Source organism: Euphorbia lathyris, chromosome 5, assembly GCF_963576675.1.
Source record: "Euphorbia lathyris chromosome 5, ddEupLath1.1, whole genome shotgun sequence".
NCBI lineage: Eukaryota > Viridiplantae > Streptophyta > Magnoliopsida > Malpighiales > Euphorbiaceae > Euphorbia > Euphorbia lathyris.
This window is the reverse complement of record NC_088914.1, coordinates 53,983,539-54,001,804: the sequence shown is the minus strand read 5'-3', so window position 1 is coordinate 54,001,804 and position 18,266 is coordinate 53,983,539. Positions and strand designations below refer to the sequence as shown.

Below are 18,266 nucleotides of genomic sequence, written 5' to 3'. Positions count from 1 at the left end.
TTTATTAATTAGTGTTGTTTGTTTAATTGGGGTAATTAAATTTAATCTAATCATAATTAATTGCATAGAATAAATATTATTGGTATTTATTTATGTAATTAGATTAGGATTGAATTAGTTTTGTAATTAACCAATTAACCCTAAACCAATTAGGTTTAGGAATACACTATATATATAAATTAAAACACTAAAACCCTAATGAACCTACACATATTCGGCCACCACTAATCCAGAAAAAGGATTTTCGGCCAAAAGCTTGTATTCCACTTGAAAAGTGGGATTTGGATTTGGAAAATATCACAATCTCTCCCGTTCTTCGTTCGTTCTTCGGCTAGCACCGGTTCTAGCTCAATAGCTATTCGTGCACCTGACTACGGAGATCTTACTACCTTGTGGATTCTTCAGCCGTCTCTAGAAGAGACAGTCCGGGTATGTTTATATCCTTAAACGGATCAAAAGATTTTATTCAATCAATGGTTAACAGACAAAGATCAAACTAAAAGGGATTAGAAATAAATTTTAAACCGAAATAATCCCTAACATATTTAACGCATAAAAATCAGCAACATTTCCGAATTGGATTCTCTAATTCACTCTACAACAAAATTCAAGCAATATTCAGATTTAAAGATTGTATAAAAATCGAAACAAAACCTTGACAATCGCCATTATTTGCACTAACAAGAAGATACAAAATGGCCAAAATTGCTTGCAAATGAATGATTATATGAGTATCACTGAATTCCACCCATTGCTAGAGCAGGCATTTACCTGGATCAGGATCAGGCCTTCAAAAATGATTTAGCAGTCTCATGATCATCAAAATGACATGCTTCATAACTAAGCTTTACTCTTTTTATATGATTTTGAGCCTGACTCTCCTTTTCGCTTTTTCCCACTCTTGTGGCTTTCCTTCCTTTCATGTTTTTCGGCCTTACTTCTACTGGATTTCACACTAATAACACTACCTGCAGTTATATTTCCTCCATTTTTCAATGCTTTGTCAATTTCACCTTCTTTGTCAACAATGGCATACTGTTGAAGTAGTTCGGGATCCAGCATACCATCCATCTTCGCCCTCATTCCCTCCTACAGTTAATTCAGCATTCTCAGAGATGTCAGAAAAAAGGACCTAGGAGAAAGAAAATGCAAAACAAAGCTAAAGAGAGATCAATCACACCTCAACTTGCTTTGCTCCTTCATTAAGATCCTCCTCCACAGATATTTTGTGAGGCTCCAGCGTTATCTGAAAGTCATGTTGTCAAAGCAAGATTTGTGTCGGGAAAAAAAAGCAGAACATGATTTTTATCCAGAACAATGTAGAATGACTGCAATGTGGAAATAATAATCTTGCAGGATCATGATTCCCGATCTGTATCTACATGCTCAAGTAGTATTCTTGACTAAATCTGTTCACAAGCATCTAACTAACGAATATGATAATACATAATAATGATACCAATGGAACATGGTTCAGTCAAGCTTTTGCTTCAGTTACTAAAGCGGCTAATCGGGGAAATCGCCTTGTTAAAGACAGACAAAACCTAAATATATTCATGTATTTCCTAGAATGCCTCCTTTCGAAATATGAAGTACGGTTATCTGAGCTTACCTCTTTTAATCGGGGCACTGCTGATTGAATCTCATCGGATGCAATAAGGCGAAGATACTTATAGAACTTCTTCATAGCCTTTATAAAAAGAGATAAAATCTGTGTCCTTTCTAACTTCATTTGTTCCTGTAATAACAATTTAACACGAAATTCAAATCTCCAATTTTAAAGCACAAAATAAAAACTACAAGGAAAGATTGCCTCAAACCAAAGATATAAATTATGAAGTCTCTCCAGTTTCTCCAACCACAGAATATTAGATTCCCACTGAAGTCTAAAAACTCCATATTCGCTCATGATTTCATGTGTAGCGTAGCGTGTGCAATTTCATGCAAATTATAGAACTAGTTGTTAATCAAACCTCAAGATAAGAAACGTTCTGATGCTGCAATCCAATGCAAAGCAAAACAGAAGCCTGAACATATGACATTGTAATAGGAAGCCTCCCCCGAAAATATGCACGAGCAAGGATCGAAACAAGGTCCAATATCTGAAAGAAAGAGTAGAAAGAAAACCATATTCACAAAACTTACAGCAACAAAGTGATGAAGTTCTAGAAAAAATTGAACACTAATTTGACTTTATGATTATATTATACTGCCAGTAGAAGGCCTTTAATCTTTTGGGCAAGATATATTTATGCCAGTGAGATGGAGAGAGAATTGGGGGTGTGAATAGTTCAACGGAAGTAGATCGACAACTCATTTTCAGCTTAATCAATGATGACAAAAGAGTGCGAAAAACAGGAAATATATCTTTAAAATATTCCCCATTATGGAATGCAATGACATGAAGTATTAGTCATATTTCTCCCAAATGCATAGTCGCATATTATACTGTTGTCCCAAATGCCCTATATGAATGATTGCAATCGAATATTTAGTGATAGAGCTTGAAGCCAGTGCGTTTCACAATATAAAAGGAATATTCGTCAAATGAGAAAATGAAAAAATGAAAAAATCCGTGCCATCTTAATCTACTACAGTACAACATGAGCTACTTCTTCATTAAAAAATAGTCTGAAAATATTGCACCCAGGAGAAATATAAACCATATAATGAAAGATAACCATTGTTACTAATATCACAAGTGCAATCCAGATAAAATGCAATGACTGTTACTCAACTTTGCCTATTGTTTCATTATGGTCACTAAACTTCACCTAGTGCCATAAACTAAATATTGATTTTTGTCCCACTAAAGTATGGTATGAATTTCAGATCAAATCTATTCAAGGAAACTAACGTAGCACGATTTGGCCATGGACCCAAGCCGCACCAGAGTCTACTAGACGCTATGTTAGTTTCACTAATACCACATTAGTAACATACCCAACGCAAAACTTCAGGTTCGCTGTTTTCTATAGATTGCAATTGGGTGTTTTGTTGCTGACATGAAATTAGTGGAGTTGACATGGAGCAGTTCAGAATCTAATATATTTGAGTGGAGTCCATAGTCAAAGCAATGTCACGTCATTCTTTTGGCATAGATTTGACCAGAGTTTCATAAGACAAAATCAATGTTCAGTTATTTTATAGCAAAAATTAAAGTTTAATGACCGTGGTGAAACAATAGCCAAAGTTGAATGACCATAGTTGCATTTTGTCAGAGAATTCGCCAAGAAGTCATGCTCAATGGAAAACCCAAAAAATTTGAAAGTTCATGGAGTTGACGCATTTTCAGTAAAGCTTAAGGGCACTATCTGCTTCAACAACAAATTGAAAAAGGAACTATATCAAGATCTTACGGAATGATAATCAGCAAGATTTTCAGTATATGCTTTCAGCCGTCCTATATCATGTGGTGATATGTCAAAGCTCATTGACCTCCAAAATCCTTCTGGTACTGATAATTTAGCTCCTGCCTCTGTGTCAACATAATTTATCTTGGGATCCAGCACACTAAAATTCCAAAGACAGCAATGAGAAGAAATCAAGTAAAATCATACTGGAAGGTAAAGCAAATGTTTACATTCTAACCTCATAGCAAGCTTATACTCCATCGTTCGGAAACTAGATTCCAGATACCTAGCGAATTTTATCCTAAATTCTGAGGAAACCGGAGAAATCAGTCCATTAGATAAAGAAGGTTGAGGCGAAGATAAAGCAAAACATTTATTCTAAAATAGTACTAACCTTGATAGAATGGGCTAAAAAAGCCCCACTCATCAGTTCCACTGACTTCGATATCATCATTGTTTAATGGTTTTAGGACCATGCATGTGTGTTCACCAGTTACAGCATTCTATTTAAAGGAGGAAAAAACCTTAAGTTTGTGACTATTTAACTAGCTCAAATTGTATTTGAAAATCATGTGCAACAGAGAAATGAATAAGATGATACAGCAGAAAGTTGCGTCTTAACTGGAATTTGGCCAATGTAAAATGGTGCAAATTTAAGTTTCCTCCAAAAACGAAAAAGATCCAGAGTAAGCCCAAAGGATACACCAAGGTAGTGAAGCTTTTCAGGTCGTCGTTCACCAAGATTTACCAGCAAATGAGGAAGATTTGCCCTTGGTTTTATATTTTCTTCTAGCAATGAAACCTGTGATTGTAGAATGACAAATGAATATGAATCCATGTGGTTGAAATTAAGGATGATGTAGGACAAGAACTGAAATATTATAATAGCACAAAGAAGATTCTTTTATTACTCGTGAGTTCAGTCATCATCCTAATTCAGATAGCTTTCATGATACTTAGTGGTTATGTATAACTGCAAAAGCTGCTATCTTTGAGGTTTGACATGAAAAAACACTTTTGGCTGACAAGTATATAAAACACTTGAAGCCTTCTGTCAGTCAATTGTTTGGATACCATCAAATAAAGGGATAAGAAGTCTTAAAATACTGTGTTGAACTCAGAAGATTCCCCTTATTTATTTCTGTGTCATTTTTAACAGAAAGGGATTTTAGCTTTCACTCCAGTGAAAGAGGTATAGGACACACATGGACTGCAAACTTATTTCACGATTAGTTTAACTTATCTCCATCAAGAAAAAAAAAAAAAAAATCCATAGAAATAAAAAGAGCAAATATTTTGATGAAATGTCCATTTTTGGCTGATATTAATATTGCCAAAATAGCATATAACAAATTCAAGAAAATGTGTATGAAATCACCATACAAATACTATATCCACATCTCTCGCAACTAAAGAGGAAACAGTCAATTATGATAGTAGTAGATAGGCTTAAAACATTATTTGGCCCCTGACCTATCCAAAATTGTGTCATTTGGCCCCTGACCTATTATTTGGTCACATTTGGCCCTTGAACTATCCCATTTGGTGAAATTTCACCCAATTTGTATGAATACTTAACAGAATCGTTATCTCATTGATAAATAACGATATTTTGACACTTAAACTTGAAACGTGATATTTCTTAAAGTATTTTTTCCACATTATGTGGAAATAATTAATTAGATTAAAAAACAAAAAACAAATCCTAAACTAAAATCTATTAAGTTCAAGTGTCAAAATATCGTTACTTATCAATGAGATAATGATTCGGTTAAATTTGAATCCAAATTGGATGAAAATTCACCAATTTGGGATAGATCGGGGGCCAAATGTGACCAAATAATAGGTCAAGGGTCAAATAACAAAATTTAAGCCTATGTGGTACAAATATTATGTCAAGACAATATTATGAATCCTATACACCTTTACTTTAAGAACTTTTAAAGACCTATCCACAATCATGAAAGCTATCCTAAAAAGCATGAATGACAGTTTTAAAGTCTTCAGTAAGATTTTCATGCTCTTCGTAGACAGACAGGATATCATGATATGGAGAAAGAAATTCTAGTAGAATGCTCAAAAACAATTAAGATGAGTTCTCTCAGAGATGATAATAATGAAATCAGCTCCACCTATATTTATGTTCAACCATAAGGCCAGAAACAAGAATTGGGAGCTTGAAGGCTATTGTGGAGCAAAAAAAGAATTACATGAAAAAGTTTTGTTTGAAGGTGTGTGACAACTATCTTTTGTATATGAAAGTTTGACATCGAAAGAAGAACAAGAAACTCCTTAAAAAAAGGAACTCCGCCTGTGAGGGTCACTTGGTGGCATTTACAGCCGGTTCCAAGCCCGGACAAAGGAGGAGGGTTGCGGTAGGTTTGTGGCGGCCAGCGTAAAACTTAGCCACATCTTATGACATGAACCAAAATATATGGTTCATGTTAGCCGACCCCGAATCATTTCGGGACTAAGGCTTTGTTGTTGTTGTTGTTGTTGTAAACAGATTGCATTGTATTTATATGAGAAAAAGTGAAAGATATAGAGGCCCAGTGAAATCTCTATGTGGGAGCTTAAGGAAGAGGATTTCTTTTATGTATGCAAGTGTATGTGAGGGCAGAAGGCAGAGAGAAATTATAGGGACATAGAAATGGGAAGTTTAATAGAGGGGGAGAGAGAGCAATTAGAGCTAATATAGTGGTTTAGGGGTATTTCCTTATTTCATTCATAGTATACATCTTATTCGACAGAATTATGGTTCAAAAGTCTAAAAAAGCATATTTGAAAACACATGGACCTAAGTGTTTTTTTGAGTCAGAATTAGCTGGTTTTTATACTATCATGCTTATTTGGAATTTATTCTTAAAGAAGTAGAACTTCAACTCTGATAGAATTTGAAACAAAGATCAATCCGATTTTATTGAAAATGTGACTGAAAACCCCAGCTTATTTCTGAGAACGAACCTTCTGTGCAGCCTCTGCAACTCTAACAGGAGGAGTCTCCACATCATTTTCAAACTCTACTTCAGAAATAGGAGTCAACTGTCCCTCATAGTACCTACAGAAAGTTGAATCATAAATACATCTTTACACCAACCTAATTACCGTAATAACCTGAATATATAAGTAGAGGGAGGCTAAAAAACACAAGCTTCATTTCAACAATAGCAGTAAAAACACATAAAGTGGAAAGACATCCCCATCCAAATATAGAACTGAAGCAAAAACCAAACTCAAAGAACGAAAACCTATAAAAAAGATAAGACAAACCAATATAAACAACTAAAATAAATCCCACAAACTTCCTTGAATATTTGAAGTTACTAAGAAATTACATCTTCCATACAAGTGATGGTCCAGACTCCAGATTCAATTATTCCTCCCTGTATTATCACCAGTTCATGTGCCTTAGCAGGAGCAGTCTTCAAGCAACAAGTACAAACTAATACTACTTGACTTTTGCAAGTCAAGCATCACTTTGACATTTAATTGTATGAATATGCGCAGTAGAACATGTGTAGCTTTGACAGCAAAAGCTTTAAAGGGAACTCCTTGTGTCACAGAAGAAACAAAGAAAAATAATTTTGCAAATACTCATTGTTGAATTCAGTTCACACTTCGTCATTTCCTCTAATGCCTTACTATGTGCAAACCACTCGTATTCTTGTAAGCTTTTACCAGCTCAACAAGGTGGATGGTCAAATCTTGTTTAGTATACAAGATTAGAAGGAAGCTACATGCATACCTTGTTAAGAGCTCCACTGCAGCAGATCCATATCCAAGCTGCACTAATCCGACAGAAAGTATTACAATCATTTACAAGATTCGAGAAAGAATTAGTATCAAATATATTGAATGGAGAACTACCCTCATGGCACTTGGATGGGTGGCAATTCGTACAATACGAGCACCTGAAAGGCTAGGAAAAACTGTATCTAGGAATTGCTGACAGAATTTCCAAGGTATCTGATCCCCAGACGGTTGATGGCCATCACTTAGACTTTTCATTGCAGATTTACGAGATATCTGGCCTTCAAGAGAAACCTGTTGAAGAAAATTGACCTTGTAATGAATCTAATACCAGCACATGTAGAAGTTATTCTTCCTAGGATTATAAAAATTGTTCAGTGATTCAAACCTTTTCATATATATGCAATTTCATCCAACTATGAAAATTTTGGCACATTTTTCCAATTAGTTGCATTTTCAGATCCAAGTTATGAAAAAAAAGGCACTTTCCAAACTTTTTAGGATCAAGGAAAAATAGGCACTGGCTATTAATTAGTGATGCAGCTAGATATAAGAAATTTATAATATCCACACTTCAAGAAGATAAATGATAAGAGCATATTGAATATGATAAAATTACAAGGTGTATGACTTGCTCATCTAATCATTTATACCTTAATCCACTAAGGTAAACAACTAAATTCGATTGCAAATACTCATTAAAGGTACACTGAGATGGTTTCTAGCTTGCCGTTAGTGCAAATAAGTATGTCAAATTCATGACTTCGATAAAATTGCAATCAATTCTTTATATATATATACATATATAAAGTCTCTCCTGATCTAAATGCATGAACATAAATATAACAAAGAATGTTCACTTATTAATTTATTTACTCAAAAGTTGTTAGGAATGAGAGCAATGAGTTGAGAGGAGCACAAAGAAAGGCTGAAGTAGAATCTTGGATTAGTGAGAAGGTCTAGATGGAAAAAAAAAAAAAAACAATCTTTGAGAACACAAGAACGAGATTAGCATCTTTGATCAGGGAAATTTACTGCTAAAACTAGTAACAATCCTTTGCTTGAATTAATAAACTGTTAATAGATGTCACATTTTTCTTTTTCAATTTTCATAATCCAAGATTCAGCAAACACGAATAGTAGGTACTAAAACACAATAAAAACAATAACTAGTCAAACATGATATAAAAATAATTAGTCAAATATAACATAAATTGCACCAAATCGAATTGATGTAGAATGCGGGAAGGATAAGCACAAAATAAAATTTTAAATTGACAATCACAAGACAAATATCATGTAGAAAATCAAATACATGAACTCATATACATTTTGACAGGATCATAATAGCTAATAATATGCAACCATGTTTCAACTACTTTACCTGAATGACACATAAAATGTCAGGAAGTTGATTTTTTGACTCATCAACAGGGCCTACACATACAAGATTAACAAATGATTATTTTTTCTCCATATTCAAGAACTAAAGAAAATCATCTGAAAGAGAAACTACATACCAAGTAATACAAATAAATGGTGGGCTGGAGCATCAGCCATGAGTTGCAAATCATTAGGAGAATTTTTATAGTGAGACGAAACATATAATGCCATCATTCGCTGAAAACATTGTTAATGAGAATTGATTAATCATTTTGTACAAGCACATGGGGGGGAACCAGTAAAATGCTGTTACAGTAATTTTACCTGCAAAAACAACTCGCTGTCTTTGTGATAAGAGAAAAGTGTATCCCTATTAACATAATACAGATCACACTCACCAGGTGGGGGCAATCTAGTTTCCAAAAGAAGGCATAAAATTAAAAATAGAGATGATCATAGAAAGGTTATTATGAAGTGGAGGCGTTCCCTTGATGAGTAAGTACCAACCTGCTGATGTTAGGTATGAAATTTGCAACATCCAAGCAAAGTAAACCATTAAGCCAGGATTCAATTGGATCACCAGAAGAATATCTGATAGACTCACTGAGCTCAATCTTTTTGAAAAGACGACCTATAAAAATTCCAAACCAAATTATCCAAACATCCATGAAAGCTCAGAAGATAAAAGAACCTAAACCGTATACCCATAGTTGTCAAATCAAGATTCAACTCGTGAATCGAAATCCTCATTTTGTGAACCGGGACTCGTGAATCGAATCGAATTGTAAGATTTGGTTCAAATTCATAATATTGTAAAAATAAAATATTTACCATGTTGATGTTATAAAATATTATCAATTATTAGTCTAGAGTGAGTTTAGTAGTTACTGCTGTTGAAGTTTTTGATGAACGACGATGAAGATAATTTGGTTCTGATCAACTGTTGTTGCACCACGACAAAGTAAAGACGTTTTCTAAATGGGATGGGATGGGACTTGCGTATTGAAATTGGAAAATCATGTTAATATGTTTTGATTTATTAATTAATTATAATAATCTTATTTATTTCTTATTCTTTAAATTTCTTATTGGTTTTTTTTCCATTAATGTATCTCCCTTAATTAGAGTTATAGTGTTCCTAAATAACAATATGAAATCTGTGATAATTTAGATTCGCACTATAGATCCGGCTCGAAATAGAGCTGAATCAACTTGAATCGTACGATTCCAATCGTGAATCGTAAGATTCTGTGATAATTTAGATTCGCCCTATAGATTCGACTCGAAAAGGATATGAATCGTGAATCGTAAGATTCTAATAACCATAAAATGTTTTACAAGTTCCCTATCCCGATAGGGACTACACAAATAGAATCGTGCAAACAGTTGCCCAATGTACATAAGTCTAATGGTTCTGGCAAAAGTTGGGGCATATAGATAACTTTTGAGCTAGGAAAAAAACAATGATGGTAAAATTGCACCTCTACTGCGTTAAGAGTAGAAATGCACTTCTCAAAATATGTTGGGGGTATCAGAATGAAATGATTGGACTAAAAAATATACATCAAATAATTAATATATTAGATAAAACATTACCCCACAAAATAGATTAATGGGGAAGGTTGTATAAAATAAAATAGAAAAAATAGAGAATATGCTAATGTAACAATTTCATAGTAATTTTGAAGCAATTTAGGGAGTGAATATGAAGTTATTTGTGGAGATTTGTCGGTGTAGTCTTTTTGAAGCAATTTAGGATTTTTCTAGATTTAACCAAGAAGTTTCACACGTGTACAATAACATTCAAGTTGGTGTTATAACAACACAAGATATTTGACAGCAACAACCAAAAGTTTGTAACATACTATTCATTCCCATAACTATCAGAGCAATGTCAATCTCAGTTAGATATACCAGAAAGAGAGCCCTCAACATTCTTGGAGGCCATTTGGCTTTGTTCTTCCAGTTGTTGCAGAAGTTTCAGTGATAAAGATCGGCCAGTACCCTCGTAGCTATAAATGAGAAAACCAACATAAAAGCCAAGTGCATAAGATATTTAATTTAACAAAACTCCCAGAATTTAAGTAGTGACTAAAACATGCCTTTGGAAAATATTAGAAACAAGTTATTAGAACCTACGCTTTTATTGAAAAATTGTTTGAAAATAATATACCCATTCACGGTAGATGAAAGGAAGACCAAGTATGGGCCCAACAGGGACTTCACAATTGGCAATGGAATGGCAGCAGCTTCATCAACAATCAGAAGTTCCACCTGGGAGAGCTTTTCATGTTCATGTGGCTGTATATACTGCAAAGAAGCATAAGAAAAGATATGATAAGCATAGCAAATAACAATCATGAGCCAGTAAAAGATTGAAAAAAATAAATACAGCAATTTGCATGAATCTGTCATCTTTCATCTATTATCTACACCTCCTAACCTGAATTGTCTGTCTATGCTGTTTGTAGATATTTATCCGCACAATCGCTTTCTTGAACTCTGGATTTACACTTCTCACAATATCATAATCGATATGTTCCTGCAAGCAAAGGCTGCAGGCATAAGCTTATGATACTATGTGATCAGAACTCTTACATCAGACAAAGTTTAAAAAGAAGCGTTACAGATAAGAATGATTATCGGAAAACATTTACATATATATAAATTAGAAAGATCCATTGACCATCACAGTTACAACCTGAAACAACATATAGTTTTTACAGAATAGAAAAGGTAAAGAATAAGTCATGAAGAAACCACCGCATATCTACTGAAAGTTCAAGTTAACTGTAGTAAGAGTTCAGCATACTGCAATACAGGCTGCATATTTTCTTCATAACAACTTTTGTGTAATTTCAAGAATAATTGCAATATGGACAGCAGACAGCTGACATGTTTTCCCATACCGTTGCGAATTAACAATTCATATTTCATAACTGAGAAGAGCATATATTTACTCATACCTCATTCTCATAAATTCATAATTACAAATAGAAAACAAAACAAAACATAAAAATAAAAAAATCAGATTATATAACTGGCAGCTTATTATTATGAGAAGACATCATTCCATCAGAAAAAGTAAAGGCGTAAATACCTTAAATTCAAGTGCATCAAATCCTTTACAGATGAACTCAAACAAAGTTTTTAAGTTTTCAGGGCTAGGTGCAGTCACAAATACATTTGAATACCTAGAAAGACAAAATTGCTCGTTAGAATAACACAAGTCAACATAAAAAATTACCAGACAGTTGTACACACTCAAATACTTATACTTAGCAGAAGCCTAAATTTGGTATATCATATTACCCTGCTGCAATAGCTCCAGCAACTGCTAAACCAAGGGCAGCTGATTTCCCACGACCACGGGCAGCAAGTAGTGCAATTGTGCTACGTAGTGTCTTGTCCAAAATTGCATCAAGAAACTTAATAACTGCTTTTCCCTATTTAGAGATAAAATCATTTGTAAGTGATATTGAAGTCTAAAAATGTCGAGTTTTCCAAAGAATTCAATACCTGATCTAATGTACAACACTTCTTTATCAAAGGACCAACAGGAAAGTCATCATTTAGTTGTTCTTTCAAATTCTTCAGGTCTCGTTCTGCTTCTGAAAGACCTTCAAAGTCCTAAAAAAAAAAAAAAAACTTTATGCTAATGGAACAGTTACTTATAAAAACAAAATGACTGCCACTACAATGGTTATGGCAGACAAAAGCCTTATTTGAAAGTTTTTGCCATGACATTACCCATACACCATATTTGCACTTATTGATAACAATACACCATTTAGAACATTTTGAAACATATCCACACCAATAAAGTCAAAAGAAACCATTACCTCTTTAACTGGAGCTGGGACAATAGACCTTATATGAGATGAGATGGGTAGAATATTCAGCTCATCGTCCATAGCCACACATGCTTTGCATGAAGCAAGTGATAATAAGAACCGCTCATTAAAGCGCCCAGCAGCCTCAAGATGGGATTCAGTACGAAATCTCTCATGAACATCCTGAAATAAGGAAGCCCCCAATAAGTCTTTAGTCCTCTGGTATGATAAAATATAGAAGTCTGATGAAGAGATAATCTCATACACCATATTGACATGCATGGTCACAGTGATCCCAGCCATAATTTTACATGGTCACTTGAAAACTAGTAAAGGCTACATCATTGTTAAGAATGAACGAGTTTCCATGTGGCGGGGAAAAATCCAGCAGTCGGAACCAAATGATAGAAAACCAACAATTAAGAACAATAACAGAGGATAACAGATCAGATTGTAGAAGAAATGAGAAGAAGTGTTTACTAATCCGAAAAGGGAAAGGAAAATTACAAGATAGGCTAAGCCTCCACAGGAATGGAATTCCCTCTCTACAATATAGTAGAGCCATGCAAACAATGCAGAAAGATAATCCAAAAACAGCCTATCTTCTCACTTCCCAAAACCCCAGCTAAATACCCACAAAGGAATAACAAAACGCATAACTAACTCTGCCACCTCATTCCCCAAATCCCTAGGTGTAACTGACTAAGAATAACATTCCTCAATTACCCTTCAACATTCTTCTTTCTGCGAGAATATACTCTTAGTTGTCTTGGCTCATGGGTTGGGTCCTTCAAAAGGCCCCTATTAGTAGCAGGATCTCTATCAGTACCCTCTTTTTTTTCTTTTTTTAATATGGAGACACTTCGGGGACATATAGGGGTTTTTTATATTTCTACAAAAAAAAGGGGTTGATATATAAAAAAATAAAATCAAAACCCTAATTAAAAAAGAAATCAAAATCTGAAGAAAAGCATATAGCAACAACAGCCCCATTTTTGGTAGTTTAAATACTTTGAAGTATTAAATGTTCCTTTTTGATAAATTAATGACTTATTATGGATGTTATTTATGATTTATAATGATTTATGATTGTTATTTAAAATAGATATATATATACATATAAATTTGGGGTGTCCCTGCCATACTCATCTCTCACATTTTTTAAAAATGTCATTTGCTGCACCAGCACACGTACGAGTACCCGTGCCGGTGCTTCCTAGGTTCCATTCAAATGCTAATTCGTTGAAATTCCCTTTTCCAACATGGCTGCTTTGGTTTTATTGCTCAAATTCTATTTGCAATATAAAAGTGATATACAACATTTCATAGAGATTTATGGTAAAGAATATGGAGAAAATAGAACTAAAACAATAATAGATACAAGCATTGCCACATATATGCTCAAACTGGTCATATGAAAAACTTGAGTTTTGCCACCTTCAAAACCATCATTTTACAATCAAAAATACAAGCTGGATGTGCAGACTGTATGTTTGCAAATAATATCTGTGATGCTAAGTGCTAACATAAAAATTTCAAATACTTAAACCATATTTATCGATTGTATTTTGGACCCTTTTTTATGTAATAATTAATCTCAGTATGCAAAAATGAATGCACTCATAATTTACCATTTAGATGTATTGAACAGTGTGGATATAAGTTCAGTTGTAAAAGGTATTTCAATCACCAAATTCACATAGCTTCATAATTTGACTTCAGCAAACAAGAATCCAATTCATTGGGCATCCATAGATAACAGCTTTAGAGCCCCACCAATGCATAGTTGCATAAAGTAACCAGACCATCAACAATTTTGAGTAATTGACACTTGAGAGGACTATAAAATACTTCATGGACTTCTCGAACAATGACTCTTAACCAAAAATAAAACCACTTTCATTTATTTACGTGTTCCTTATACATATAACTGATCATTAGCAATAATAGGTGCATATCAGCAAGATCCCAAGATCTATCCCTTAGGAAATCCTAGAAAGATGCATATGTTTTAAAACCCAATGTAATAGAAATATCTATGAAGCACCGATACTTCTAAGAGGTCAACGTACGCGTATCCGATATTCCGAGGACGGGAATACGGCGTGATACATACAGGATACGGCTAGGAAGTATCCCTTTTTTTCTTTTTCTTTTTTTAATGCGGGGATACTTTTCATAATTAATTAGTTAAATTGTAGGGGTTTTTTAAAAAAAAAACTTTAAAAATATAAGGATTATATAACAAATTGATAAAGTAATATCAACCCGCCACCCATTAACAAATTAAAAAACTTTAAAAATATAAGAATTATATGACTTATTGGTTAATATTATAGATGTTTTTTGTGGTTTTATAATGACTTATGAGTGTTATTTGTGGTTTATATATTTATGTATCTTTTAAATTTTTCATTACGAACGATATATATATATATATTATATATAAAATTTGCTGTATCGCCGCCGTACCCGTATCTCATATTTTTTTAGAAATGACTTTTTCCGTACCAGTACGCATACCCATATCAGTGCTTCATAGAGAAATATACAAGAATAGACAGTATCACCACAAAGCTTAACTCTTTGGAGAAATTGCAATGACTATCACAGCACTATTATCATCAAATTTGCAAGAAATTATAAATGTAAAATCAGAAAAGAAAAATCATATGTTAGGTTATTAAATTGCAACTTTTCAAAGCCTCCTGACAACAAAAACCACACTTAAAAGTTACATGTTAACAGGGAAATGAATTTGTACCATGACCATGGTGCAAAGACTGGTTAGTGAGGAAAGAGAACGTAGCAACAAGATAACAAGTCCACCTCCTTGTACCGTCTCTATAGTTCTGGCCAAGAGATTTGGGGTTAAAGCCTCAAAATCCTAACAAAAAGAATACATGAGCAAATTAATCAAAATTATTACCGCATGCACCACAAAGAAACCAGGACAAAAGGCTTAATAAGCTGACCCATTGACATGGAGAAAAGGTAACAAAGGATCAAATGAGGAAAGAGTTACCTGCAAAATGCACATTCCGAAAGTATTTCCAAGTATTCTTTCAGAATCCTTGTACAAGCAATACGTTAATCCTCCAGTCTCAAGAAAAAGTGAAAGGGGATCAACTTTTTCAGGATCCAACAGGCCCCTCTGCATTAACTTTTTCACCTGCTTTGCTCTTTTCTTCTTGTGACTGCATATTCATAGTCACCATTAACACCTTTATCATTATGGTTAGAAATAAATTTCAATATTTACAACCACAACATCATGAACAGCTAAAAGAAACAAACAAACAAACAAATTTCTAGCAGCTAAACAAAATACGAACTTCTAGCAGCTAAAAGAAAATACGAACTTTAGCCTAGCACAAGACATCAAAAAATAAAACAAAAAAAAAAAGAAATTCTACTGATAGAGGCCAAACCTGCTAAGTTCAAGTTTGTCCTTGTAGCACCACAAGACAGTTGGCCTGGATTTGACTACGGACTTACTTAGCATGTAATGAAGATTTACAATCTGATAAAAAAAAAACATTACAAAATCAATCAAATAAAATTTCCGGGTAAACCAGTTTATACTTTCACATCCCTAGAAAATTTTGAAACAGAATGTAACTCCAAGCATCATTAGTTGGAACTTGGACGGCTTGGAATAAGTAAATTGCGTGCCTGATCACGGGACTTGTCGCCTATGATGACGAACATAGAACGGTGCCGTAATTTGACGCCATTTTCAATGAGAGTTCTGATCCGCTCGTCCACCTTCTTTCTCATTTTCCTCTTTTTCTCTCAAAAAAAATTGAGCACCTAGAGTAAAGAAATGCAGCTTAAAATTCGGGTTTAGTGATTAATTTGTTATATATTGTTCTGAAATTTTTGAAAATTGTGATGGCTCCGCTACTGTGGTGTTTAGGGTTTATGTGAGGTTTTGCGAAGATGGCGGTTAATATGGGATAAACAACACTCGAATGTCCACTAGGGCGGCAGGCAGGTTTTTCAAGTTATGAACCGGAAACCGGACTGGTTTTGCTCGTTAAAACTAAGCATAGTCTTTACAAACTTTTATAAATTAATAATGTTTGAACCATAAAATTAATTATTTTTAATCAATTAATTATTATTATATTAAAATAAAAGAAAATTCATAATCCATCTCACTCCACCCTAATATGATTCGAACCAATGAACTCTAGATTTATAGGTAAGCTCTCAATAAAAAAGATAAGAGTTTCATCACAAAAAATTATTATCTTATTAATTTATTAAATTTGATCATTTTTTTGAACTGAACGAAATCGGGACTAGAAAAAATTATTAATTTATCAAGTATTAATTTACGAAGGTTTTACTGTAATATAATTTTAATTTTAATTATATTATTAAATATTTATCTAAAAAGATTATTTTATTTGTATTATATAAGTATAAGAATTAACCCTTAAATTTTTTTCTAAAATATCTCTAATTCTCTGCTAAATTTTTTTCAATGATATTCAATTTGAATTCTTTGAATTATTTATTTTCCTTAAATGTTTGTGTCATTTTTTATATAATATCAAATAGTAATAATGGAACTGTAGTGTCACATTTTTATTTTTATTTTTATTTTTTTTTTGAACCTGAAAATGAAACTTAAATAGATGATGGATTTGCATCCATATGAATAGTGTTCACAAGCCAGTCTGGCACAACAGTAGAAACAAAATCGCTAGCATTGGAACAGGCAAGCCTAGCTACCAAATGAGCCGCACTGTTCGCTAAGCGAGAAATAAAAACTAATTTAAAAGAAGGGGTGGATCTTAGCAGGATTCGACAATCTTCCACAATCATACCAAATTCAGAAATGTCCTGCTTGTCAGAGTGAATGGCATCAACCACAGCCTTAGCATCAGATTCAAAGATAACAAAAGAATAGCCCAAATTAGCAATCCATAACAAACTCGTACGGATTGCAAGAGCTTCAATGACACGTGGTTCCTTAATGCTTGGGATAAGACTGCTGCTACAAAAGAGAAAAGCTCCATTTTCATCCCTAATCACTGCTCCCATTCCACTACTATTTAATTCTTTGAAAATGGCCCCATCTATATTGCATTTGATAAAGCCCGGGCTAGGCGTATACCATTTATGTTGAGGGATTGGCAAATAGTGGTTACCTCTAATGTGTGTGCCTTGTGCTTGCGGGAGTGGCTGTGCGGTTGCCGTCTGTATGTGTGTTGCTTGCGAGTGTCGGTTGCCCAAGGATGGCGCCTTCTGTTGATAGGCCTTCCAGTCCTGAACAGCCTCTAAACTGATTCGCCAAGCCGTGTCTGCCGGCCACCATCTCATGTGCCACAGGACTCTGTTTCTGTGGTCCCAGATTGCTTTGAGTGCACAACAGGTTCTAACAATTTCTTCCAAATTCGAGTTGCTCAAGGCTTGGAGAAACCACTCGTCAAGGTAACTGTTACCCACTCTCGGCACAGGAATGCCTGCTACACGCCAAATGTCACCTGCGAAACAACAATCAATAAATAAATGGTTATCCGTCTCTACTTGCTCCACACATACTGGGCATTCAGCTGAAATGGGGACTCTTCTCTGGACCAACCGAGCTCTAGTGGGTAAGCACTTTGAACACAGACGCCAAATAAACTGTTTCAGTTTAGGGGGGATCATCAACTTCCACAACCTCTTCCAACCTTCATGAACTCTGCTAGCTTCTACTAGCCCCATACCTGACAAGTAGCCAGAGTGAACATTATAGTGTCCATCCCTTGACCAATGCCAGATCCTCCTATCTTCCCCTGCATTGTATGGCAAGATAATATCACAAATGGCCTGCACTTCCACTTCGCTAAAGCAGCCGTTTAGTCTCTGCATATCCCACCCTCTCCCATTTTCAAGGAGCAAGTCCGCCACCATCAGATTTTCCATTCCAGGGACCAAAAAGGAATTTATG

The 18,266-nt window shown here is 34.3% G+C and overlaps 1 protein-coding gene across 1 annotated transcript; it reads right to left on the bottom strand.

Annotated features, from left to right (window-relative positions):
- Positions 1–513: 513 nt before the first annotated feature.
- LOC136229328 (RNA cytidine acetyltransferase 1) lies at positions 514–16,323 on the bottom strand. Its single transcript, XM_066018041.1, has 26 exons — positions 15,995–16,323; positions 15,751–15,842; positions 15,345–15,516; positions 15,084–15,206; positions 12,329–12,502; positions 12,006–12,116; positions 11,799–11,932; positions 11,587–11,680; positions 10,930–11,028; positions 10,660–10,796; positions 10,401–10,498; positions 8,994–9,117; positions 8,811–8,898; positions 8,624–8,723; positions 8,488–8,540; positions 7,221–7,397; positions 7,099–7,136; positions 6,318–6,411; positions 3,976–4,155; positions 3,748–3,856; positions 3,592–3,661; positions 3,360–3,513; positions 1,974–2,102; positions 1,613–1,738; positions 1,181–1,246; positions 514–1,089 (listed from the first exon to the last, which is right to left on the bottom strand). Exons 1-26 carry the CDS (start codon positions 16,097–16,099, stop codon positions 841–843), a joined length of 3,096 nt encoding a protein of 1,031 aa, XP_065874113.1. The 5' UTR covers positions 16,100–16,323; the 3' UTR covers positions 514–840.
- Between the last annotated feature and the right edge of the window lie 1,943 nt (positions 16,324–18,266).

What these genes read in the sequence shown, in the direction of transcription:
- LOC136229328 (XM_066018041.1), bottom strand. Translation starts at nt 16,099, where the DNA reads ATGAGAAAGAAGGTGGACGAGCGGATCAGAACTCTCATTGAAAATGGC. An exon ending in AGTGTTGTACATTAGATCAG is followed by an intron (nt 11,933 to 12,005) that starts GTATTGAATTCT and finishes ATCTCTAAATAG; the next exon opens with GGAAAAGCAGTTATTAAGTT. An exon ending in CAGTGCCCCGATTAAAAGAG is followed by an intron (nt 1,247 to 1,612) that starts GTAAGCTCAGAT and finishes CATGACTTTCAG; the next exon opens with ATAACGCTGGAGCCTCACAA.